Source organism: Diadema antillarum, unplaced genomic scaffold (assembly GCF_040938485.1).
Source record: "Diadema antillarum isolate AM-2024a unplaced genomic scaffold, OU_Dant_1.0 seq00000341_RagTag, whole genome shotgun sequence".
Lineage (NCBI taxonomy): Eukaryota > Metazoa > Echinodermata > Echinoidea > Diadematoida > Diadematidae > Diadema > Diadema antillarum.
This window is the reverse complement of record NW_027271354.1, coordinates 230,457-255,500: the sequence shown is the minus strand read 5'-3', so window position 1 is coordinate 255,500 and position 25,044 is coordinate 230,457. Positions and strand designations below refer to the sequence as shown.

At 37.7% G+C, this 25,044-nt stretch overlaps 1 protein-coding gene across 1 annotated transcript in view; it reads right to left on the bottom strand.

Moving 5' to 3' along the window:
• LOC139730894 (potassium voltage-gated channel protein Shal-like) overlaps window positions 1–25,044 on the bottom strand; it is a 113,748-nt gene that overhangs the window by 71,953 nt on the left and 16,751 nt on the right. The window contains exon 2 of the mRNA XM_071641769.1: window positions 16,150–16,312. Within this exon, the coding sequence (XP_071497870.1) occupies window positions 16,150–16,312 (163 nt within the window). The remainder of the gene's footprint in view (window positions 1–16,149; window positions 16,313–25,044) is intronic.

Below are 25,044 nucleotides of genomic sequence, written 5' to 3'. Positions count from 1 at the left end.
AAAATGACTTTGAAAAAGCAAAGCAAACAAAAAGGTCACAATACCTCTTCTTTGAGAATTCTGTGCTATTTTGCCGACAACAGATGAATACCGGCTGGCTCGACACGCTATTATACCATGTCTTTCTCCTCCCATGCATGATGTCATTGTGCCTACCTCTCCTTCTCTCCACGCCTTGCTTGGCTAGTCAAGTTTGAGGTAAAAATCACTACCTGCAGACCGTAATCACATCATTGGCAACACGGGTACAGCGGGGGGAGTTTATCATCTCCTTGCCACATCAGCCGTTTTCCAGCATTTGGCGAGTGCAGTGTGACAGTCTGTGGCTAAATGCACCCATGGGGTGGCTGATATTTTCTCAGGATGTGTGGCTAATGTGCAAAGTGCATATCGAATAAAGCCATCTAACTCGGCTACCGCCGCCACTTTCATAAGGTTATCACGTATTAGTTTACGGCAGTGGGCGGAGTCCCTGGGTTAATGGCGACTCGCAATTTGTAAGGTGCGTTTCCTCACCACTTGAACCTTCCTCTTCGATGCATCTGAAAGTTTTTGTGAACTTCTGCATTTCTTAATGACCATATGTAAGTTGCAGTGACTGAGCACTAATACCTCTTCTGGCACACTTGACTGCCTTCTCAACTTTGTACATTTATACAAGGTACTTAAACAAGCATCAAAGTTTCATTAGTGTCAAGGGATGTCCATCACGAAATTTTGATATAAAAAGTATGGCTCAATGGATTTTAATGATTTGTCTTCCTCATCACTAATTTTTTACATTATGTCTAACAATAACTTTTGTAAAATCCTTTCTACATAATTGCATAATTCAGTACCTGGTCTGAAATTCACACAAATAAACACATCCAACTTAAAGAAGTACAACCTACAAACTGTAATGCACACACACTTGTACAATACAAGTAGCAGTACAAGTCACGAGAATCCTTAATTTTGACCAGAAAGAAGCAAACAAGAACCACATTCTTTTTCTTTTTTTTTTTTGGGGGGGGGGGGGAATAATGTACTAAATTGATTTCTTGAAAATACGAACCACAATTCCCTGGAATGGCAATATATAACAACAGCCGGCTTGCACTGTGTTTGACAAAGCATTCCTCATGAAGTAATTAGTGTAATTGACAATTCCTTCTGTTGTTGCTGTTTTCTTTTCTGCCGAAGCAGTTTTGACGAGCAATTAGCTAATTACCAACCTGGCCAGCACAGACCTCCACACTAGCCAAGTTGAAGTTGCATTGTTGGAACGTGGTTTAATATTGGTCAAGGACTAAGCAAGTATCAACCGCACCAGGATGGGTACTACAAACTACCGTATGCATTATAGATTTCAACATCAGTGATATGGTGTGTTTACACCATCCCAAGTCTACATGTCTTTATTGTGTCATATTCTAATAAAATCTGGGCTGAATGATATGTCAAATGCATACTAATATACACTTAATGAAATGATGAGCATTTTGTATAACCTGGTACATGTATAATATATTATTATTATTATTATTATTATTATTATCATTATTATTATTATTATCATTTTCATTATTATTATCATCATCATCATTATTCAGCCAAATGAAAACAATAACAGTTACATAATGTACATTCACATGGAAACAGCACAGTTGACGTATAAAACAAATAGCACGAAATCAGAAGCAAAGACATCGTATGTAATGCAGTATAAATGAAATCATGACCTCCTGGTGCCAGCCATTTTCTGCCTACAACGCTAAAAAACAGTGAGTGATCAATATAAATTGGCATGTACATGTTGTAGGCCTACTGTATATCTAACCTGCAGATTTCTGTAGGAAATCAGAAAGGGGATAGCCGGCAATAATTAGGATATGACGCGTAGAAGAGAGGCCAAAAAAGAAGGCAGATTAATCACTGTAGCATGGTACAGTGTAAACACCTTCAAGTGGCAACTGGTAATTGGCTACTGTCCATGATAAGTCTTTCATATTCTCATCCAAAATACATGCCCATATGCCAATTTTGTCTTTTTTTCTGGTCCTCTTTGCATTTTTGTTGCCAAGAATAGTAATCAATTTGGCAGAAAAGCAGATAAAAGCTACACATGTGTATGGATTATACCTAGAGTGCATCACATTGTCACATATTTCTTTTAAGTGACCTTTGGCAAGCTACATGTACATTTAAAAAGAGCACAGGTTATGTACTTTAATAATGTGAATACATATAGGTTAATCAATGTTGTGACATATATAACAGGATGATGAATATGGCAATGTGCTTGCTATGTGCTCAAGCTGAAAACATACAGGTGATGCCCAGTTGACCACCTTTTTAATGACCATACACATAGATAAGGTATCATTGTTGTAGGTGACCTTGACAAGAGCATGAGGAGTCCTAATTCGAGCTAATGTCTAAATGGCAATTGCAAAGTAATATCATCTTGAAGATGCACGTTTTTTTATTCCAGGCTAAACATGTGCCCTTAAAAAAAAAGCGCAAAGACCTCAATTTGAAACAAGACTTTGAACACTGAAATTTTTCTAGTAGCAAATGTTGTGTTGATGAATGCATATAACAAAAAGTATACACGGTATGTGATAAAAATAACAGATTGTTTACTGAAAAATAATTTCTAAACATTAAAAAGACTAAATTTGAATATTGTGACTTATTATTATGGGTCATGTTATAATGCATCAGCATGCATGGAATTAATGATAAATATGCATCAACATGATGAATCAACATGATGAATATTCATAAAACTTATGCATATCAAAATGATGGGAATTCATAAAGCGAAAATCAATTACAGTTAGTGTTTGAACTTACGAGCTTCTTTTTAAAGGAATCTGATAGGCATTTCTTTGTCAGTGCAAAATTCAGTATGGAGAAAGTTCCTTCAACTCTAATATAATTGCACTGGCATTATACATCTCTGGGTGATTACAGCTCAATGTTGGCCTACTGTGGAGAGGATTAGGCCTTTAATTGGCTTGATCTCTGAAGACATATCTGGGCCAGATGGGCATCTCATTAGCCCAGACTATGTTCATCACATAATGGCAGTTAAAGGGGAAGTTTGTTTGCACTTGGAACCAATATACATCGTCACAGGCATCTGGGACCATCCTTGTGGAGTCAGAAGAGGCATGCATCCCGCATGAGCGATCTGAACACCAAATCTGTATTTGTCATTACAGCTAGCACGATGAAATTAATTTTTGTCTGGCAAAAAAAAAAAATTGATAAGTTGAACTCCTGTCAAAAAAAAATGGAGTCTTTGATCTAATTAGTTTCCTCTGCACAGGATGTGATTAGCAGATCCAAAAACAAAAAGCTCTTTCACGTGCAATGTATTTGGTATCCTATTTCTATGGGGTGAAAAGTCATGCTCTAACTCTACAGGACTAGCATGCACAGCTACCAGCTTACAGGCATATAATAAATGAGGTAATAAAAAGTATACAACAAGAACACACATTTTGATTTGGGGATACATTTTACTTCGTATCAAGATAAAAATATCTAAAGTATGTCCCAGTCCTTCGAGTTCATGCTATAGACAGGCTTTTCCTTTATGGTGTACTTTTAGATGTTTCAAATATCCCACTAAATGTGTGATTTGCTAATGGAGTTAAAAGGAGTTAAAACATGTAATGAAATGTTTGGCAATAAATGTAACACTTTAGTGACATATATTTTGCAGATGTAGATCGGAGGGGACATATAACTGAATGTATACTATATCATGTACATGTATGCACAATACCCTATGCATGTGCAGATGACCTATATCAGAGGCAACACTGAGACATACAGTTTACGCAAATCCCACCACGGATGTTGGGTGAAGATATACTCCTAGGCGCAGCTCTTACGATAACAGATTCATGTCCGATTCGGCGGGAGAGAGTAATAAACTTCCCAGAATAGGTGCAGTCCTCTGCAATTTATTTTTATCTGAGTGGATGATGGCAGTTTGTTTGTTCAAGTCCAAGATGTGGTGAGTCTACCCACCCACCATGTCCACATCATGTGCAGCATAGAAACCAACAACCATTTCAAGTGCAATTCCGCATTCAAATGTAAGTTGAGTTGACATCACTGAGTGGAGTGAAATCGAATGAACACAAGGGAAAAAGTTTCATCAAAATTACACTCTAAGTATAAAAGAAAGTTGTAGAATTCTAAGGCTTCGAAATGTTTCACTTAATTGGTCACAACCATATATAGATATGCCAGTTATGATGAGGAGATGTCAGCAACTACAATAACAAACGTCCCACTGGTTCATACACAAAAGAAAATCTTGAGAAATTATGATCATGGTTGATAATTCAGCACCTACGACTAAGTTTCCTGCCAACAGTCATCATTGGTAGGCAATATAGTAATGCATGCACATTGCAATGCAACCATTTTTAGTATAAAGGATGCAAGTTTTCCCTTTTTTGATTTTGTGTCACAAAAAAAAAAGAGAGAAAAATACAGAAGAGTTTGAATAAGTTGATGGGAGGCTTATCTGGATGTAAAAGTGGTTCCCACTGGTATCACTCCTTGGCAACAATATTGTCAAAGTGGAAATTTTCGCTGTGTTGAAATTTTCGCGCATTTTGCGCAACCCGAAACTAGCGCGAAAATAAAAGCACGCAAATATTTTTGCTCGCCATATGTTCCAGTAGTTGATGTCTTGATTCCACGGAATTAAAACACGCAAAACTCTTCTTACCCCGCCGATTGCGAAAAATTAGTCACGCGAAAATATCCACTTTTACAGTAGGTGAAGTTCTTACAGTCCATTGACCTTCTTATTTGACATGCAATTAGTATGAAACCTCTGCCATTCCATTTGCTTTATTGCTATATCACTATCTTGGACATGATGGAACACATTGATAACTTGCACTTCGGAAGATGACATTCCCCACATTTAGCTGGACAGGTGTACCTTACATTCACATAAATGGTGCATACAGTGTATGGACCCAGTCTACTTAATAGGTGCATTATTTTTGCTCAAATTCTAATATTGCTTATATTCTAATATCATGGTAGTACTGGCAAGCAGATTCCAGTAACATTATTGACAGACAAGAAGATGAGAAATAGATTTAGGCAAAATCTTCTTTGGCTGTAGGGCCTACTCATGTACTTCTTATACAAAAAGCACATAAAAATAATGATAAGATAATAAAAATGATAAAGTTATGAGATTAAAAAAAAATACTGTATTAATGCTTTCTTGACAATACAAGGATACAAGGATGCAAGGAACTTTATTGTCCGTTAAAAATACAGAAATTCGCCTTCCACTGGCATAACATCAAAGAAGGACAAAAACAAACAGCATATATTGCACATACGTTATAATAGCATATATAACAAACGGAATAACAATAATTCAATTCAAAGTTTATTTCATTTTTCGACAAATAATAAAGGACTAACAATAATAAAAACTGAATGAAAATAACTGGAATAGCTGAAATATCTAAAGTTCTTTGAAAACACCCTGTTTTTCTTTTATGCCTTATGCCTTTTCCATACAAAGAGAAACCACCCCACCCCCATACCTCCCAAAGTAGCCACTGATTTTTACTGGCCGTAATCCTCTTCATCGTAAATCTGTTGATTTTGCCATCGCTCAACAGTTCTCTATCGCTGATGCTCTCATTTGGATCACAATCAAGAGGATCGGATGTCACTTCATCCATGGCAGATCTGGATGACTATGCCAAATGAAGACAAACCACACGGCATTCCACGCTCCAGATACTACTTCTATCCCGCAGAAAGCTCCTGTACTTTCATCCGTCTGGCGTGCAGACATTTCACCATATGGCAGGCTATTACCACAAAATAAAGTCTACAAATTCTCCCCCCTTGCCATATTTATTGCCAAAATGTGTCACAGGTGGTAGTAATAAACCCAGTGTTGATGTGTGACACAGCAAGAAGGGCACATCTCAACACTCCCCTTTCTCCTCATCCAACCCACCCCTCCCATCCCCCCCCCCCCCATGAAAAACACAGAATAATCTTGTGTAAAGAGAGGGTTCTCTAGCAAGACAAGAGGTGATCAACTTCTGATTTGTTATTTCATTTCAGCTCCCTCTCTAAAAGCATGTAATGAACACTAACTCTCGCATGCAAATATTCTCCCTCGATCCTCACATGCTACTGTACGGAGGCCTCTTAAAAAAAAAAAAAGAATCGGCAGGGGGGCCCCCCGCCAACAAGATGCTCCGTTAGATTCTGTTATTAACATGTATGCATCTTGGTGGCCAGCTACAGTGCTACGGGCCGAAATACTGCTCTGCATGTAGCGCCATCATCTGATTCTATTAGCCCAGTGAACACTCTGTGCAAGTCTGATGGAGCGATGGTGTATAAATGTATTGAGTGTCCATGTGTGTATTCCATCTGTGTGTGTGTTTGTGTGTGTATGTGTGTAAATGTATAAGACAGTGTAAGTGTGTGGTTGGGTGTGCATACATACAACTTCTGTTCTTAATATTTGATGCACTGGCTCTGTAGTTGGACTTTAGTGTACACTGGATAGTGACAAGTACATGCACTCTATGCATTAAAAAAAAAAGAGTAAACTATACATATTTCCGCAATATACATGTACCTCTCCGTCTGTTACATCAATCACATTTTAGATTTAACTACATGTAGGCCTACCTTCAACTGAACTGATATCATCAACAAAATCTACTCACATCATTTTCATATAGTTAACAATAATGCCAATGTCTTTATTTAAAAACATCTTTCCTTGTTGCAAGACTTGTTTCATAACTTAGTTAGATAGCCTTGTCATTGTTGAATGTTAATGCTGTGACTCCTAACCAGAAATTAAAACCATTTGACACTTAACCAGTTACTTAACCAGTTCATATTGGGAACACTAGTATGATGTGTTTCACTTCCACAACACTAACTGGCACATATTCAGCATATGCCACAGAAATTCAAAACTAGCTTCAAAGTGTTGAGGTATTGCCTTCAATTTTTCCTCTCATGGTAAAACATGAGCTCATTTGTATCATTTGAAATATAAATGAATGAATGAATGAAATAAAGAAATCATATACCTCAACAGTGTTAAAGAATTGCTTTTTTCTAATATACAATATTATTACATACATGAGATTGTACACATGACAAGCAACCTATTCATTTCATCACATATATCTGCATTTTATATATACTTTTTCTTTTACAAATTAGTAAAATTGAAAGTTGACATTTTTTCTTTGAGATAACTTGCTCATCCAGCCAGCCACTGTTTACAAAGTGACAGAAGTTGGTCTGTTTGTGAGAGCACCGGCCCGTGCCGTTCGTTCTAATCTATTTTGCCAAGTAAACAGAGAAAGGAACATTGGCGTGCTAAATCCATTATAACTCGAATGCTGCAAAGCACAGTCCAGACTGAAATGTCACGACATTGCTCCAGGCATCTGGTTGGCGAGAGCAAATGGTTTTTCATGTCACTGCTGCGCTCAACACGCCGAAGAGCGAGAATATGAAATCATGCAGATACATGTATGGAATTTACATACACACTTTACACACATAAACACACACACATCAACAGACACAAACACACACACACACACACACATACAAGTTGTACGTAGCACAACATGTGTTACAAACGGATATGCTCAATTCAACATTTGGTGCGTCTTAATACCAAAGGTCATTGCTTCAGGGGTCGGGCAGTGGAGGGTTCAATTATGGAGTGCCCGGCAGAAGCGTGAAACCCAAACCGGTATCCCATAAAGCGCCTAGTTAAGTGATAAAGAGTGCAATTACAAGACGGCTAATGTATGTCGGTCTGGATTATTCAAATGTGTCTTGTAGGAAGATGATAGTGGTTGTCGTCATTATTAACAGACATGGACTGTAATGAGTGTTGGCTATTATAAGAGAAATAAGGGAAGGGTGAGGACTGGTTCTCTTTTTTATCTATACTTCCTTTTTTTTCATAAAGGCAATGCAGATAGGGACCCCTGGCATTCCTTCACTGCTTGTATTATAACTGTTGATAGTTTGTACAATTTTAACATGCTGATTTTAAAGATATTCTGCATGAAAAGCCCTAAATTGCATACATCAAAAGCTTCTACAAACCAGATCAGAATTTACAGAAAAAACTTGCTGGAAATTACATACAATGCATCTTCAGATAATGACTGCAAGCGTGTAGCAAACATTTCATCTTTTTTAAGGCAAATTACACACATTTTCATCATAATAATCTAACTGCATGAATATGGTCTTCTCACCACAAGTGTGTATATGTCGTTTTCTCTGAAAGTAGTCTTCTCCATTGCATTTGCAGGAGAGAACTTTGATTTAGATATGGTGGCATCCTAATTTTGCAATAGCTTTGAGGAGGATAAATCATTCTGAGTTGAATCATTTCTTGGTGTTTCCAGTTATTTTGCTTTCATTGTGAATATGTGAATCCAGATATAATACAGAAGCTGCAAATGATAAGCCCCTAATCTTTACAAGGTGGTCAAATAACAAAATAATCTTTCACAATTTCTTATCATTGCCACACGACTTGGTCATCCTGGCCAAATTACAAGCATGACCAATCTTTTCTCACAATGTGACCATCAGAGTGAAATAGTGTTTGTGGAAACATCGAGGTTAAGTCATGATATTTCTTTAGAAATTGTGATTCCTCTGAAGCCACAAGGAAAAAGTGTTTGACAAGAAACACAACAAACATATCAGCCCTAACTTCATATTTACAGAGCTGGGTTCTGCAATACACACGCAGCCTCAATGTCAGATGTGCATTGTTGAGCAAGGTGAGGGAGGGGCTATGAAAAGGAAGGGAGGGGGAGGGATACAAGGTTGGCCATGGAAGGAAACACATGACAAGGGGCCATAAAGGAGGCTGTACCTTCACATCTCTGATGGACAACCTTACTGTCCGACTTTCAACGAAATAGCTGGCGCAACCTGCTAAACAATTTAGCCTTGGACACAGACAACAATGTTCTGTATGCATTCGTCTGCCCTGCTTTGTGTGAAATATAGCACTCTCACATGGCAAGCCAGCTCACAGCACGTCTGTCTCCTACACATTATTCTATATTGCCTGCAGACACTCTGTGTGGTAGTCATTTATCTACACCATAGACTGTATCCTCATCCCAAAAAGCTGCACCAAGGGAAAGCTAATCCACCGGGGAGTGAGGCATTTTTGCTCTGATATCATTTGCAACAACAACAACAAAAAAAGAAAGCAGAACCAGAACACAACAAAAAAATCTCAGACCCATAACTGCGACCAAATGGATTTTCTCCCTTCAAATGTGACATCGGGGCCCCACAGAATTGATGTAATACTGTTGGAAGGTCCAAAGAGAATCGTTTCTCTTTCTAATCCTCGGAGCAGACAGTCAGATCAGAAGGGATGGGACAGAGAGGGGTGGGGATTTGGTGGGTTGTTTTTTTTCTCTCTCTCCTAGCTACCCTAAGCTGCAATTTCCAGATGATCCCTGAAGCATAACATTCATGGCGCTATCCATGTCAGTCTAAATAAATGACTGGGAGAAGGTGTCCATCAGATACAGACAGACGAGTGTGTGTGCAGTCATACATGCCATGGTGTGAACACATGGAAGCATACTCACACACCCACACCCACACACACTGACACATTCTTATATATATATCTCTCTCACATCCACACATACACAGACACAGTCTCTCTCTCTCGATCCCCTCTCTCCTCCTTCTTTCCCCTTCTACCCTTCTTTTTCTTTCTTTCTTTCACACACACACACACACACAGACATACATGTATATTCTCTCTCCCTCACACGCACACACACACAAGACATACACTCTCTCTCACACACGTACACACACACACATACAGACATAATATTCTCCCTCTCTCACACAGACACAGACACATATATTCTCTCTCACACATGTACATACACACAGACATATATTCTCTCACACACACACACACACACACACACACACACATACACACACACACACGTACAGAGTCTCTGTCTCTCTATCTTCCCTTCCCTGCTCCATATCTTTCACTCTCACTCCATCAAGGGCATACAGCCCTGACACATATTCACTCATATCTGCATATATACCCGATATAACATGGGTGCACACAGCAACACAAACACACACGGCACATATCTCCTCTCACATATCTGCCAGGTAAAGAGTATCATCACTGATCATTCTTTGTGTGTACATGTTGTATGTGCTTTCATGACTCATAAATATAAACTCAATCACACACACACACACACACACACACACACACACACACACTCACATAGACACATGCACACAGGCACACAAAAGAATCCTTTCAGTTATCTAGCACTAACCGATAGCAGGTATATAAGCCAAGTGAAGAAGATGAATCCTATTATACCACTGTCATAGTATTAACGACAGCACTACTTCCAAAAGCATTAACTGTCTTCATAAGTGAATGTAGGTTGCGAGCGAGCAGGTCGAACGGCGACATTATTTTAAAAAATGAGTCATTGCATTTGTCGTGTGGCAAGTACCAATGTATATATACACACACTCGTAAATGGCAACATTGAAATGATGAGGCAGGAATGAGTAATAAATCACTTCTGACTGTGGACCAGAGTGGGAACCTGTGAGTGAGCGTTTTCATACCTGTCAGATAGGAGAACGGCTCATCAATGGATTTACTATACACGGCATTGTTTTCCAGAAAAGAGTATCATGAACGGCTACACAACAATATTGATCAACGACTTCATTGTTTGAATGATACCTCAAGAAAAAACAAACAAACAAACAAGAAGCCTTCCCTTTTGCTGGTCAAGAAAATTTCACTGCTTATACGTTAAAGATATACTAACTTCGAATCTGGCAAATGTATCATCCGTAGCACTTGTCTAAATCAGGCTTGAATTACAGGCATCCAATATGAAAAGAGGACTTTGCAATGAGAAACAGCATGGGGTATATATACAGGGTATCTTTCAATATTCTATTACCATTTTTTTATTTTTAACTTTTCACTCTCAGGATGACGAGGTCTAATACTGTACTATTTAAGACAAAGTGCTGTCAAGTTATGTTTAACCCTATGCATGTCACATTATTCCCTGTCCATACATTTGTGTGTGACTTTTTTTGGCACATATGACACATTGGCACAGTAAGGTTTAAAGGGATCATTTGGTTTTGGTTGAGACCTAATTTCAGGTTTCTAACATGTTTTTTTTTTTGGTGAGATAATGAAAAACCTCTTATGAAATATGAAAGACCATGTACTTCTATGAGGAATTCAATGTTTATTTGATGAAAATTGGTTTTGAAATGACTGAAATATTCCAAAAAGAGCAATTCTAATAAAGTGTGGGACCCACACTTTATTACGATTGCTTTGTTTTATTTTGTTTTTGGATGTTTCAGTCATTCCAAACCCGATTTTCATCAAATAAAGTTTGAATTCCTCTTAAAATGGTACGCTCTGTACTATATCATACAAGTGTTTTCTTGGTACCTCGCAAAAATTTAAAAGCCCAATTTTCATCTCCACCAATACTGTACCATCCCTTTAAAAAGTGAACATTGGAATATAATCATACAATAACAGAATTTCCCTTAAATTCCATTATCTGAGTAACTGTCTCCAATCACATTTTGAAGGCATTTCACATGTGTGGTTTTCAGAGAGTTAAGCCACAAAGACCTTTTTTTTTTACATCCCCCACACTTGTCTCATTCACTAGAGATTTTGGCTTTACCCAAGTGACAACCTAAAGGTGATAACGACATCTTCTGCGCACTGAAGTCACTTTGCATTGTTTCTTAAAGTTTGAGAAAAAACTGTAAGAGTTCAGAGTTCAAAGCACTGCTGAGGATGAATGTGCAGGGCACAAGAATAAACAAAATGGCCTCACTGTACATGTAGTCTGTCATATGTCCCTACATGCTAGAATTACAACTGTCATTTTCCCTATGCCTCGACAATCAATCTTTACAGATCCACCCCAAAAATACTCCCTGATGTTGTCTTCAAAAACAAAGCTTTCAGTCTGCACAAAATTTTCCACAGTTTGGTGCAGAGTTCTATCATATATTTCTGTTCTTTCCACCACATTACAGAATTCATACACCTCAGTGCTGTATATTACTACTGCTTTCTTGCAGAGACTGTCTCTGTAGGCATTATAGGCAAAGAACTTGTGAAGTCTAGGTGTCTGAATAGACTCTGTTTTCAGGTTGGGGTTCGTTTCCTTCTTTAAACCAGTCACGTTCCCACTATGTCATAAGAGTCCCTCACGAATGTCTCGTGCTAATGTTCCCGCACAAATAAACACAGCCATGACGTCAAGTGGCTATCGTTAAAATGCACATGATTGCACAACTGTTCAAATTACGTTAGTGACAAATTTGAAGAGAGCAGTGCAGAGGTACCAGCATACAAGTCATCACGCACAAACGGCTTGTACTGTTTCTAAAATTACACAGTCATTTCTCTGAGAAGCATGGCTGTGAGAAAGTTCAGAACCAACCAAAATAACAAAGAAGCCATATCTCCCCTTTAAAGCCAGCTTTCTGCCTTTTTCAGCGATAATGTCTGCTGCTGTGTCTGAATTTTACCCCCCCCCCCCAAAAAAAAAAGCATTTGCAAATACAATAATAAATTCAGACCACTGAAGCAATGGTATCAACTGTTTGTAAAATGCAAGCATTACCAGCTCTCAAACTTTCTTTGTGATCATTGGGACAACTACATGTTCACAAGCTTCCAAGCATTAGAAGATGTTCCCCATCTCAGAGTGCAGAGTGCTGATAGAAAAAAAAGTGAGGTAGAACTCTCTGCTCAGCCATAACTTGTACTTTTCAGAACAAACTTAAACCTTCTCTTGATTTAAAAGATTCGAAGGGGGAGGGGGAGATATACCAAAGGTGGTGATCCTTACGTCTAGGAAATGTAAATGTTACTAAAGTCATCAAGGGAAGCCAAAATCAAAACACCATGTGGCATGAAACATTAAACTTTGGGGTCTTTTCAGTAACTTAAGCAAAATAGCCATAGTTCAGATTTGTTTAAATAAAAATCTATGCAATACTGCAGAAGTTTTAAAATTGTTTTTGATGCCTACACAAAACTTAGAAAGTGACACATTGTGCTGATATCAGTCCAGATAAGAATTTGGTAGGAAGGTTTAATATCAGACAACTTATACATACAGGGACATCAGTGTTGTTACACAAATTAACAAAAGCTGAACTTTTAATGATTTATGCAAACAGGTCAAAAAGAAAGTCTTGGATTCAGCCATATAAATGTAAGTGGAGTTTAGCGTGATTTAACTGAGAACTTCACAATTAATTTTTTTTTAACTTTACCTACTACGGTATGTACATACCAGTCTGAAATCAATATTTAAGGATATCTTTGCACTGAAAAAACAAAAATGTGGTTATTGAAAAAAAAAGTCTTCTATATTTTTACGCTTGAACAGTAGATGGAAAGCGGAAGCTGGGCCGCTTTTCTTCTCTTACTTAGAAATCTGACTTTGAATGTGCACTGCCACAGGCTTGAATCAACATTGCAATGTTTCCATTCCCCTATCGAGTAATGAAAATTTTCTGTTGAGCAAACCGAGTGAAAATTGATTAGCAAGAGCCATGTGATGCCAAACACGGGCAAACTTTACTCGAAATCCGATCCCCAGGCTTCCCATTCAATGTCAATTCATTAATGTATGCAAACAGCTTTGGCCCGAGCATCAGCGTTTGGGTGTCAAGCAGATAGCACAGACCAGTTGTTGTTTTGTTTGTTTGTTGTTGTTTTTTACAGTGTGGTTCACATCACACTTTTCAACAACAAAAATGACAGCAAACACTGTAAAAGGCATTCCTACAGAATGAAAAGAATTATGCTGAAATTCTACTCCAAATCTATTTCAGAGATGTATGATGACATTCAAATATATTTTGAAACGTCTGTTCCCTTCAGCGTGAAGTGTCTTTAAAGCTGGCTGATATCAAACATGGTCTCCAGTTGCAAATTTGGAAAATAAAATAATCATTGCCATCAACAGTAATAGGAGAGAAGTGAGGCTCCCTTTCATTTCTATCTCCCCCCCCCCCCTCTCTCTCTCTCTCCTTTTTTTGATGGCCCACCTAGCACTGTGTCAGGATAAAAGGGATGAAAATTATTTCCACACAACTGTGGCAGAGAAGAGCATGATCTGATTTAGGGGAAACGGCAGTCAATATTCTAGCCTGGCAAGTAGATCTACATCTGAGAACACACATTTCCAATGAGAGAATGTCACGCCGAGATATACATGAGCGATTATATGCCCCCTGTTCAGTACCGACTGAATATTCACGTCTTTTCTCCGGTCTTATTGACATGTCGTCTCCAATTTGCACTCGGTTTAGTACACGTTACGGGCATCCAGAATGCAATGTCATCAGGTGACTTCCCATCATGCACCACTGGGGGGGGGGGGGGGGGGGGAGAGGGGGAATCTGACGATGTGCTCTCGCAGGCTGTCAGTACATCATGATCTCAGCCTCATTATCATCCTCTGCACAGTCAATTGTCTTTCAGGCTACAGAACCAACCCCCCCCCCCCAATAAAACCACAACAATGTGCTCTTTTCTTTTCCCTTTTCACTACATAAGCTAAAGCAATACAAGCTCTACCGCCTACGCAACGTCGACTGCAATGAACGCCCCGTTGTCAATGGTACACCACATATCACAATCATGCTCATCATAATCATCATTATCATCGAAACAGCCGAGGCTTCACGCCACCTTTAGCACAGTGTTTTCTCTGATTTACTGCAGTCACGCAGGTCTCTGCCTCGAATGGCTAATGAGTCCTCACTGTCACTGTTGCAGGGTTGAAAAATTATAGTGTGTGCTAGGAAAATTTTCTGCATCAAATTCTCCTTTCAATCACCTCATCACCGGTACATGATCACCTTATTGATAAAAGGAGAGTCATTTCCGCATTGTTGTTGTAGAAAAGTGCTAAGCTCAACTAACACACCAACAGGGAAAATGTGTCAATATCCCATGCATTTTGAATTCATTTTATAATGGTATCAAGAGTAAATGCACAAAATACCTTATCATTCCAGTGTTCTTCTTTCTTTCTTTGTTGTTGTTATTTCTTTAAGAAAATGTAGAACAGTCCATCCTTGTGAACATAACAAAATGATCAAGTTTGTGAAGTTATTTCACTCCTGGATCATACATAACCTTACAGTGTCGGCTACTAGTCAGCATTTTGACAACCAGATCTTACGACACTGAAATATTTTGCTGTATTCATCTGCGGGCAAACATTTTTTTCTGCTCTCCCATGGGTGAATGTTTCTGTGTAAATAAATGGCAAATTAAACCAGACAATGCAGTAATGAATTTTTTTTTCTTTCTTTTTAGGGGGTGCAATCATGAGAAGAAATATTCGTAATGTACGCCATGCTGCAGAGCACAGAGATGACCTATGATTTACAATGCAAACAGAAATTTGATTTACATTGTAGTTGTGAGAGTTGTGTGAATTAATTTGCTCCTTGCACTGGAGCGACAAAGTATATGCGGCATACAGTCTTTGGAGTGCATTTCAATCTCTACTAAAGTGTCAGCAGACATTCTTGTGACAAGAATGCATTCTCAGAGCTCTCTGACTAACCCACGTGATATAACGAACGATGACGTTTGTTGTTTGGGTAAAATACCAAATGTCTTCACCACAAGGTTTGAACAGCTATTTCAGGATGGCTAATCTTGGGACTTATTACATCCTTAAATAGCATTTCGAACCATTCTAGCAAAAACACTCCACGTGTTCCCACCCACGTCAGTCGTCTATATCAGTATATTGACTGTTACAGCTGTTGAAGATAATTTGTCATGGTGGCTTACAGACACAATTAGATATAACCAGTATACATATTGTACATGTACCTGTACATGTACAACTAGCATTTAAAAACCTCGTCTATGACATCATGACGCCAGGGAGAATTATCTCTCTGACTTCATTCTCTTTGGCAGCAGCATAGCAAACATTCGTTTGGGGGACAAAAAAAACTCACTCTTTGGGCTTTCCTTTTATCTGCTCTTTGACTCTGATGGTAGATTCGGCTAAAATTGGAGACGATAACAGGAACAGGCAACGCGATGACGAGTACTCCAGACAAGGCGCAGACACCACCCACGATCTTACCAATGATGGTCTCCGGTACGATGTCACCATATCTGAACAGGAGAAAGTTGCGGGGGAGGGTGGGGGGGGGGGGGGGAGACAAAAAAGGATAATGTGAACAAATTACAAATCTCGTCAGATGATTACAATGCATTTAAATGTCTCATTATATTTGAGAGCACTGGACATCTGTCAAAATAGTTTTCCAAATAATTTCTCTCTACATGTAAGTACCAGTAGATCACAAGACGACAATTGCACTGACAAAAATAAGGTTGTCATAAATTATCAATGCAAACATCAATGACATGACATAAACATATGGATATGTTTTAGTGCTTAATGTCAGTAAATGTGCGCATATTACGTGTATACCTCTGTCTGTATGTTTCAGTATCTATGTGTATAACAGAACACATTCACTTATAACCAAGACAGTATTGCAACTAATGAGCATCAGCTCTACAGACATGCACAAAAAAGCCTATGTATGATTGATGTACATTAATGCAAATCAGTCATTTTCAAGCAGATGGAAATATCAGATTCTCATCTTCACAGGATTCATGTTTTGTCATCAAGTATATTGGTCAATTCCTATACATGCATGTCTCTATTGTGGTTTCCCAACCACAAGGTGCAATGGACAAGGCATTCACAGCAGGCTCTAGCCTGATTGGTCATCTAGACAGATGGTGCACGCAGTATAGATTTCACTTTATTAGACAAATATTGCAGTGTTGTGTCAACCATATTTTGGTTTTCCTCAAACCATCTGCTAAGACAGTACATAACATAATCAATATCATTAATTGACTAGACACAAACCTACCTGTAAATTTAATTAGGTTTGAATCTATGAAGAATATGCATGTTACAACTTGTACATAAATAGCATGGACATTATATCAGTGGGTTTAAAAAGTTTCTACTATTAGCATATACATCTTAAGCACATAGAGTAACCGTCTCCTGATCATCTCATAATAGCATAATACATGCTACAAATGACAAAATTCATTTCATTTCATTCACCAATAACTTTGCTTACTCTTCACATCCATTTGTCTGGCAAACATTGTGTGACATACACGGACCTTTTATGACACACAAAAAAAAATGCACAAAAACAGCAAAAAGAAACCAACTAATGTGTCAGTGGTTTCAACATCAGATTTTACAACTTTGTAACATTTTTACAATGTTGCTTTTTAATACTCTGAATAAGGAGAAAGCATAATGCTCTTCAAGAATACACACACATACATGTAATATACTCTAGTAGCAGGCCATAAAAGCAATGAATGTGGTAATACATGTGTGCTTGTGGAGGCTCGGCTGCATGGTTGTGTTTTAGCATCGTCTGGTGCCAAAATGTATGGTTGATTGATGATTATGGCAGTCGGTGAGAAACCTCGCTATATAGATTGCACATGTGGATGGAAGGTTGGCTGCCATCCAGTGTTAATGTACAATCAGTTATCTCCTTCACTCCCCATCTGCGTACACTGTATACTGTATGGTAGCCAAAAATGGGGCATGTTGAGTGTCCACTGAGTGACATTTCGTAGAGAATCATATGAATATAGAGAGAATATATTTCATGTATCATACATTAATACAAACAATCATACATATATGTGTGTAATATGTACACATTATGTGTACATGTACATTGTATAATGGTTTCAAATATACAATGTATGTACAATACATGTACATGTATCAATAAATATAACATAGGCCTACAGACAGACAGAAAAATGAACATGTACAACAGATACAATAAGATTTTTGTATCATATTTATGTATCACGTGACACATATCCATCAATTCATCACTTATTCAAAGCATATCATTCCACAACACAGGAAATACATGGAAAAAGCAACCTAACTTCCACTTCAAGATCACTGGATATGTTTTCGTTAACTGTAATTTTCACTTTATTCTACATTGTATGACCCTTTAAAAAAAAAGAAGCTACAGGACCAACATTGTAGGCTTATATACGACATATCCCACATTACCGATAATAATTTTAGATTACCGTACAGATGTACAGTGTACCCATGTAGAATGTACATGGTATCATCATTGGATCACCAAGTTACTTGCTAATCAAATATTCTTAACACCAGTATGGTAATAATTATACTGATTATTTCATACTTACAGGATAACTGTTATTCTTGAAGTCAAATTGTGCTCTGCAAAATATGTTTCATACTTCTTTTTTTACTTTTTCTGTACATTCAGTCACATGCTTTGTAAATATATTGTACTAATAAAAAAAGTGCCTTGATAAGAATAAAATGGTAGAAAATGCCACACTTTGCTACTTTTGACCAAAAGCAACAAGTAAAGGTCACCAGTCAGTATGCATCGTCGTTGGTCAGCTACAAGTGTATAATCTCTTACAGACTTTTTGCCATTTACATCAATGTAGTGTACATTTAACATACGAGTCAGCAAATTACGCAAATACTCCATGTAGATCAAAGGGCATTTAAAGCAAATGTACAGAATAGCTTTCCACAAGACATTTTCTTTCCTTACCACTATTTAGCAATTTGGGGGCAAGGAAGGAATAGGCATGATCAGTCTCAAAATTGATGGTACAGGGTTACGCAGGAGTGTTGGAGAATGGGGGGGGGGGGATGTACAACACTTTAAAGGAAGCCACATACAATTCAGTATGATTGGCTGGAAATGTCAACTCCATTATCCAAATAATTCACCAAACAAAGAAAGAACAAAAAAATGACCCGAGTCCCTTCCCAATAGCTAAAAAGTGCATCCCGACTCTTAATTTCCAAATTCAAAGCCTGATACGAGTATGAGACTGCAGTCTAAAATCAGAGGCATTTGTACTTTCCTAAACAATACGTTGCTCAACCCCATTTTTTTTTTAAACTGTGGGAAACAATCTGTCCAACAACTTTGCCAGATTCAATTTCATGTAGTTCGTTGATTCGCCGACTGCCCAAATTTGATTTCATGTGCGGTACATGAATGACAAATTTGGCCCAATGTAAAGTTCCCCGGCCCTGGTATACGTTCTTCCGGTAAACCATCAGATTGAGATCAATGAAGATAACATCAATGTAGGCAGTTTATTGATACATTTCCCCCTTCCCTCTCCCTCCCCTCCCCCCCCCCCCCCCACAACTTTTTAGACAATCAAGTGCTTAGCCATATCGTGTAATCTAATGTAGATATAGGCTTATAGGGAAAAACTGTCACTTTACAGTATTGTATCTAGTGAATGACTCATACTCTCGATCTTATCATCACTTTTTCTGTTTTTACTTTTTACACAATGTCATGTGTCCAGTCATGTGCACCAAAAAAAAAAAATGCTTTTATAATGTGTATGCACAAAAAGCATTTTTCTTTCTACCACACCAACAGCTGTATTACTAGAAAGGAGATGCAAAAAGGAGCTAAGATCAATGATTTATAATGTGTATACTATTCATGAAATACAATGTTGAAATACTTGACATAAAAATCAAAATTAAAAATCAAAAATACCAAATATGAATTGTACGACTGAAGTGTTCAAATTATGTTATGGCTAAATTATTAACTAGAATTTATATCTACAATATTTCTAGTACAAGGCAATGGGATAAATATGCTGTGATGATAGCAACACAGCATCCCTTTGTCTAATTTGCATATGTGACTGCCACCAATACCACTGCTTGGGGAAATTATGTGAAAATATGATATCATAGGTAACTTTCTTCTTGTATGCCCTATTCTGATGGCATGTATAAGCCAGTTAAGTCACATTCTGCACACGTGCAGAAAGAGGTCAACTGAGAATAACAACAGGAGACACAGAGTTGTAATAAGCAATGCCATGGACAGCACCTGAACTGTTTCTTTATGTTGCAAGTACAAGAACATTCTAAATATCCATGGCAGTTTGTTAACATAAAAGTACATGTTAGTTGGATTATGCAAGAGGGTAGTATCTAGATTTACAACTGTTTTGCTTTGATGAATTAAATTTTGGGTTTATTTCAACCATCAATAACTCTAGATTGGTCTATTCCATTCTGTTGCTTGTTTGATTTTACTTAATCCTAAGAAAATCAACATGATCACAGAGTGACATTGTAATTCAATCTCTCTCTGATGTAACATGCTTCCTTCACATCACGTGGATACAATTTATCAAGTTAGATATTAATCCACATTTTAGTCTTTAGCTCTCAAAGTAAGAATAAAGTTCTCTGACAGACTGACATTACTGCCATTTACAGGATTTTGTTTGTTTATTTTTTATTTTTGTCTTTGAGTGGTTGGAGAATAGAGAACAGATAAAAACTGTCTGTAACAGAGACTAATCCTGCTTTCCTATTTTCCCAAGAGCAATTGTCTGTTGGAAAAAAAAAAATATGGAATTAACAATGGATAACTACCTTGGAATAAAAGAAAAGGACATACATTGTATCTTCAACATCCTTGGCATGAAAGGAAGGCAAAAATGCCTAACTGCCCCAGCACAAAGAACACCCATTTAAAAGGAAAAAATCAGCGGTATCTTCAGATGATGAAATACAGTTCTGTTGACAGAAGAGGAAACTAATTCAATTCCAGAATTAGTTGTATTTTTGTGTGCATGCATTATTTGTGTAACCTGTGGCAATTTTCAGCTGTACTGCAACCTTCTCTTGGAACATTTATAGATCTGCAATATTAGTCTACTTCATTTTCTGATATGTTTTCCTCCTTTAAAGACAATTTGCAATCATAAAACTATCGACTGCCACATCTTGTCTGCTTTACGACATAATATTGTGTGTCCAAATGAAAATATCTTCACTTTTAGATCTACAATGAACCAGTTAATTTGTGTAAACACCCACAACACAAATTTTTTCTGTCATTTGATGGCTGTCATAATCTTGACAAAGATTGTACAAATGAACGATCCAACCATATTTCTTTTCTTCATTTATTTTTAGAATACCTTTTGCCCCCAGCGTAATGCTATGCAAACAAACTTTTATGAATGTTGGGATGACAAAAGAGAGGAGAAGACATAAAGTTCTATCAAGCGCATGATCCCCATTGAAAATTCCTTGAAAAGAATGCTTGTTTGTGCTTACATCAATGTCTGAAAAAGTAAAGTTTTTTGGTGTTTTTTTATTTTCATTGCAATCATTGACAATTTTTTTTTGTTCTCTCAGCTCTGGAATTAGGCAAATGATTGAAAGAGATTGGATGAAGACCTAGAGGGAAGGCTGACTTGTCTCCTGCCCAGCTGAGGCTAGCTGCAGGAGCTTTTAAAGAATGGCATTGCTCCACCTCAATGAGGTCACTCCGGCTTTAATACAAGAGGACACTTGAGATTCACAAGGATTAATCTGGACTGACGTTTCAATGCTGGAGAAAATGGGTTATCACTGAGAAGAAAAAAAATGTGATTTGGATTAAAATCAAGAATGCACCTCTGACGCTGCATCTTCTATTTTTCTTCATTTGGTTCTTTTTGTTTATTTTTGGCCTAAGATCTTTGAACCATCAAGTTTGATTTGTTTGACAGGAATTTCATGGAAAAATGTATTCTGCCATAACTCTGACAATTCTTTCAACATTCGCATCTCTTCTTTTTACCATACCCCATTATTTGAGATTTGCTGACATAGAAACCTCAATCTGCCAAATTGGCACACACACTCACACACAAGCAGCATGGGGGCTTACCAAAAAAAAAACCAACTATTCAAGTATTTGCAGTAGTCACGTAGCAACTATATAGTGAAAACATTTGCTATTATTATTAGGTCAATCCTTTCCTTTGACAAAACATCACGTGACATATTGCTCCTTGACACAAATATTTAGTCAAGGATCATTACAATAGTTGCCTTCATTCACATCACAATATTCATATGAAATTTATATATATATATATATATATATATATATATATATATATATATATATATATATATTGTTTCTTTGCATGCCTTTGTGTTTGGGTTGTTTTTTTTTAAGATGGTGCTATTAAAAAAAAGGAAAGAGTAAAGGTTTTACATTAAAAAAAAATGCGTTACAATGTCCTTTGAAGGCAATTCTTTACCATTTGCAGATGAAACAAAAACCCAGCTTTTGTGCTTCAAAATAGCTCTAAAATGTGAGTTAGTGATAGAAACAACTAGTGTAAAAAAAGTTAATCAGTAAAATCAATGTCATGTTGTTAAACATACAGAATGTGAACAATAGCTATAAGAAAATTGTTTCTAGACTAAACCATCTACAGTTATGGTTTAGTGACAAAAATAGTGTTATCTCCTCATATTTCAGGCTTTATTGCAAAATTTTTATATGTTAGGATTTTCTTTGATACAACTGGCCTACACATATGCATCAAATATGATAACTCAAACGTTTTTATGTCACTATTCCCAATGGTAAACAGCACTTTTAATAGTTTTGGAGGCTTTTAGAGAAATGACCTCTCAGACATCCCCATCCCTAGGCCCTCCCCAACCCCCTTCCCAAAGATCACTTGAACTCAATGGAATCAGCTCCCGTCTCAAGCAGCAGCCACAGCTCGGGTCGACAATCTCTGCTTTTTAGTGCTTCTGCCCCATGTCCAGTCATGTAGCATAAGGTCAAGTGAGTTAATATCCTTTGATGCACAAAACCCTCAGTAAGTTAGTGGAACGGAGGCAAAAATAAAACAGTGACGACTTGGGGGGGGGGGGGGGGGAGCGGATGGCAGGGGGAACCACTCCGGCAGAAGCAGACAGTCTGTACGGTACAGTGACAACATGACAGAAATTATCGACTTTGGTCGCAGTAAAAGATCAATGGCGGATTAATTGGATGAGCAAGTGCTGAGGGCAAGGATGAAGGGGAGAGGATAGATCGGGGTGGATACTCCTTTCAAAGAGGGCCAGGTGACGTCTGAGAGGATTACATGAGGCAAATCGCCCCACTGTTGGGAGTTAATCGTCAGTCATAAATACCTCCTCCAAAAAGGGACTGCTCTTTTTCATGACGGCAGAAGTGGTGATGTAGTAGCAGTATCTTTAGCAGCAGTAGTAGCAGTTAATATTAGAAGAAGAAGAAGTGGAATAGGTGGTTAGAGTCTATCTTCATTTTTTTTTTGTCATCTCAATGTTCCAAATCATCCAAGATAAAAAGCAATTACATTAATATGGCTCATTTGAAACTTCTAGACCAAGATTTTAAAGTTGCAGAATATTTAGTGGACTGTATGCAGCACCATGAGCATTAGTAGCTGATGGAAAATGTGTGATTCATAAGAAATTGCTCTTGTCATGCTGTGCTTTATAATTCCTCTGGGTGTTTCAGTACTACTGTTTCTCTGTGTTTTTCTCCTACCTGAAGTAGAAGAAATGAAAGAAAAATTCAAACTGTTCTAGATTGGGGTGTGTAGAATACTTCAAGTGGATGAAAGTATACTTTTCTTTTCTTTTCTTTTTGCTCTTCTCCTTCTTCTTCTCCTTCATTTTCTTTAATGGTGTAAAAATAGCAGTCCCAAAGAATTTTGTGAAGACATGATCTGGATAACACATTCATCACTTGGTATCTATCGGCATGTATAGCACAGCTGCACACCTGAACTTCTGCACCCCCTTAAAGAACCAGTCTCCGAACACCACTTCCTGTCTTGCTACCACGGCTGTGACCAGATGCTAATTGAGTTCACTGTAACTTCCAACCATCTCCATGGGGAAATATCTTAATAAGGGGTCCTGCAACATGGATATCTTGTGTGTACAATGCACGATGCACAATGTACGTAAGTACTGTATAAAGTGTGTGTTTGTGCGTGTGTGTGTGTGTGTGTGTGTGTGTGTGTGTGCGCTACCAGCCAAGTGTTGAAAGCACATACTGTGTGTTTTCGTCAGCAGTTCTGGTCTGTCGCTTCGTCACTCAAGTCATACATAAACCAGTGATATCATTATGGCAGGCTACCGCCATATTATTTGTCAGACCAATCCAGAGATGGGCAAGGTTTTTATCCTATAGTGCATCGGGCAAAGAAAGGTACTAAATAATCAAATCGTGCATTTCTGGGTAAAGTTGAAGCACCTACAAAGACATCGCAGAAGATGAGCAAATTATGCACTCTCTGCTGTGACTTGTTTGACAAAGATGCTTTTTTTTAAATCATATATCTTTCTGAGAGATATGAGCACTTTGCATACACATGCCCGCAGGCACAAAAAATGAGAAAATGTGTACACATTGTTGTACATTCAAATTTATATACTGTATGCTTGAAGAGACTCCCAATATGTTTGGGATGAGAATCCATTAACATATCCTCGGCTGAGAACCAGAAGGAATCATGTTTTCAAACTTGATCTCTTCTACTGGAGGGCCTACATGATGGTGTCAACCTTGAATTTGTTTTTTCATTTTTGGTAAAATATTAAAAAATCAAAACAAGGGCAATATTTACCCAATACATGTATCTGGAACAATGCTTTTAAATCTACCCAGAGAAGAAATCAATATTATATCGATAGTTGGGGTAAAAGTTTGATTGACACACTGTCTATAGATGTCCCTTATGAATGTTCTACCTATGTAAAAGTTATCCGTGGCTGTTTACAGTTCATATGGTGGTAACAACCGATATTTCTCTTTCAATTAATAATCATATTGCACTGGTAAAATAGCTTTGCAGAGATCTATAGACACTGTGTATTAAACAAAAAGCATTATGGCTGTAGTTACAGATGGAGATCTTAAGCAGTACACCTGTATGTATCCATACAGTGT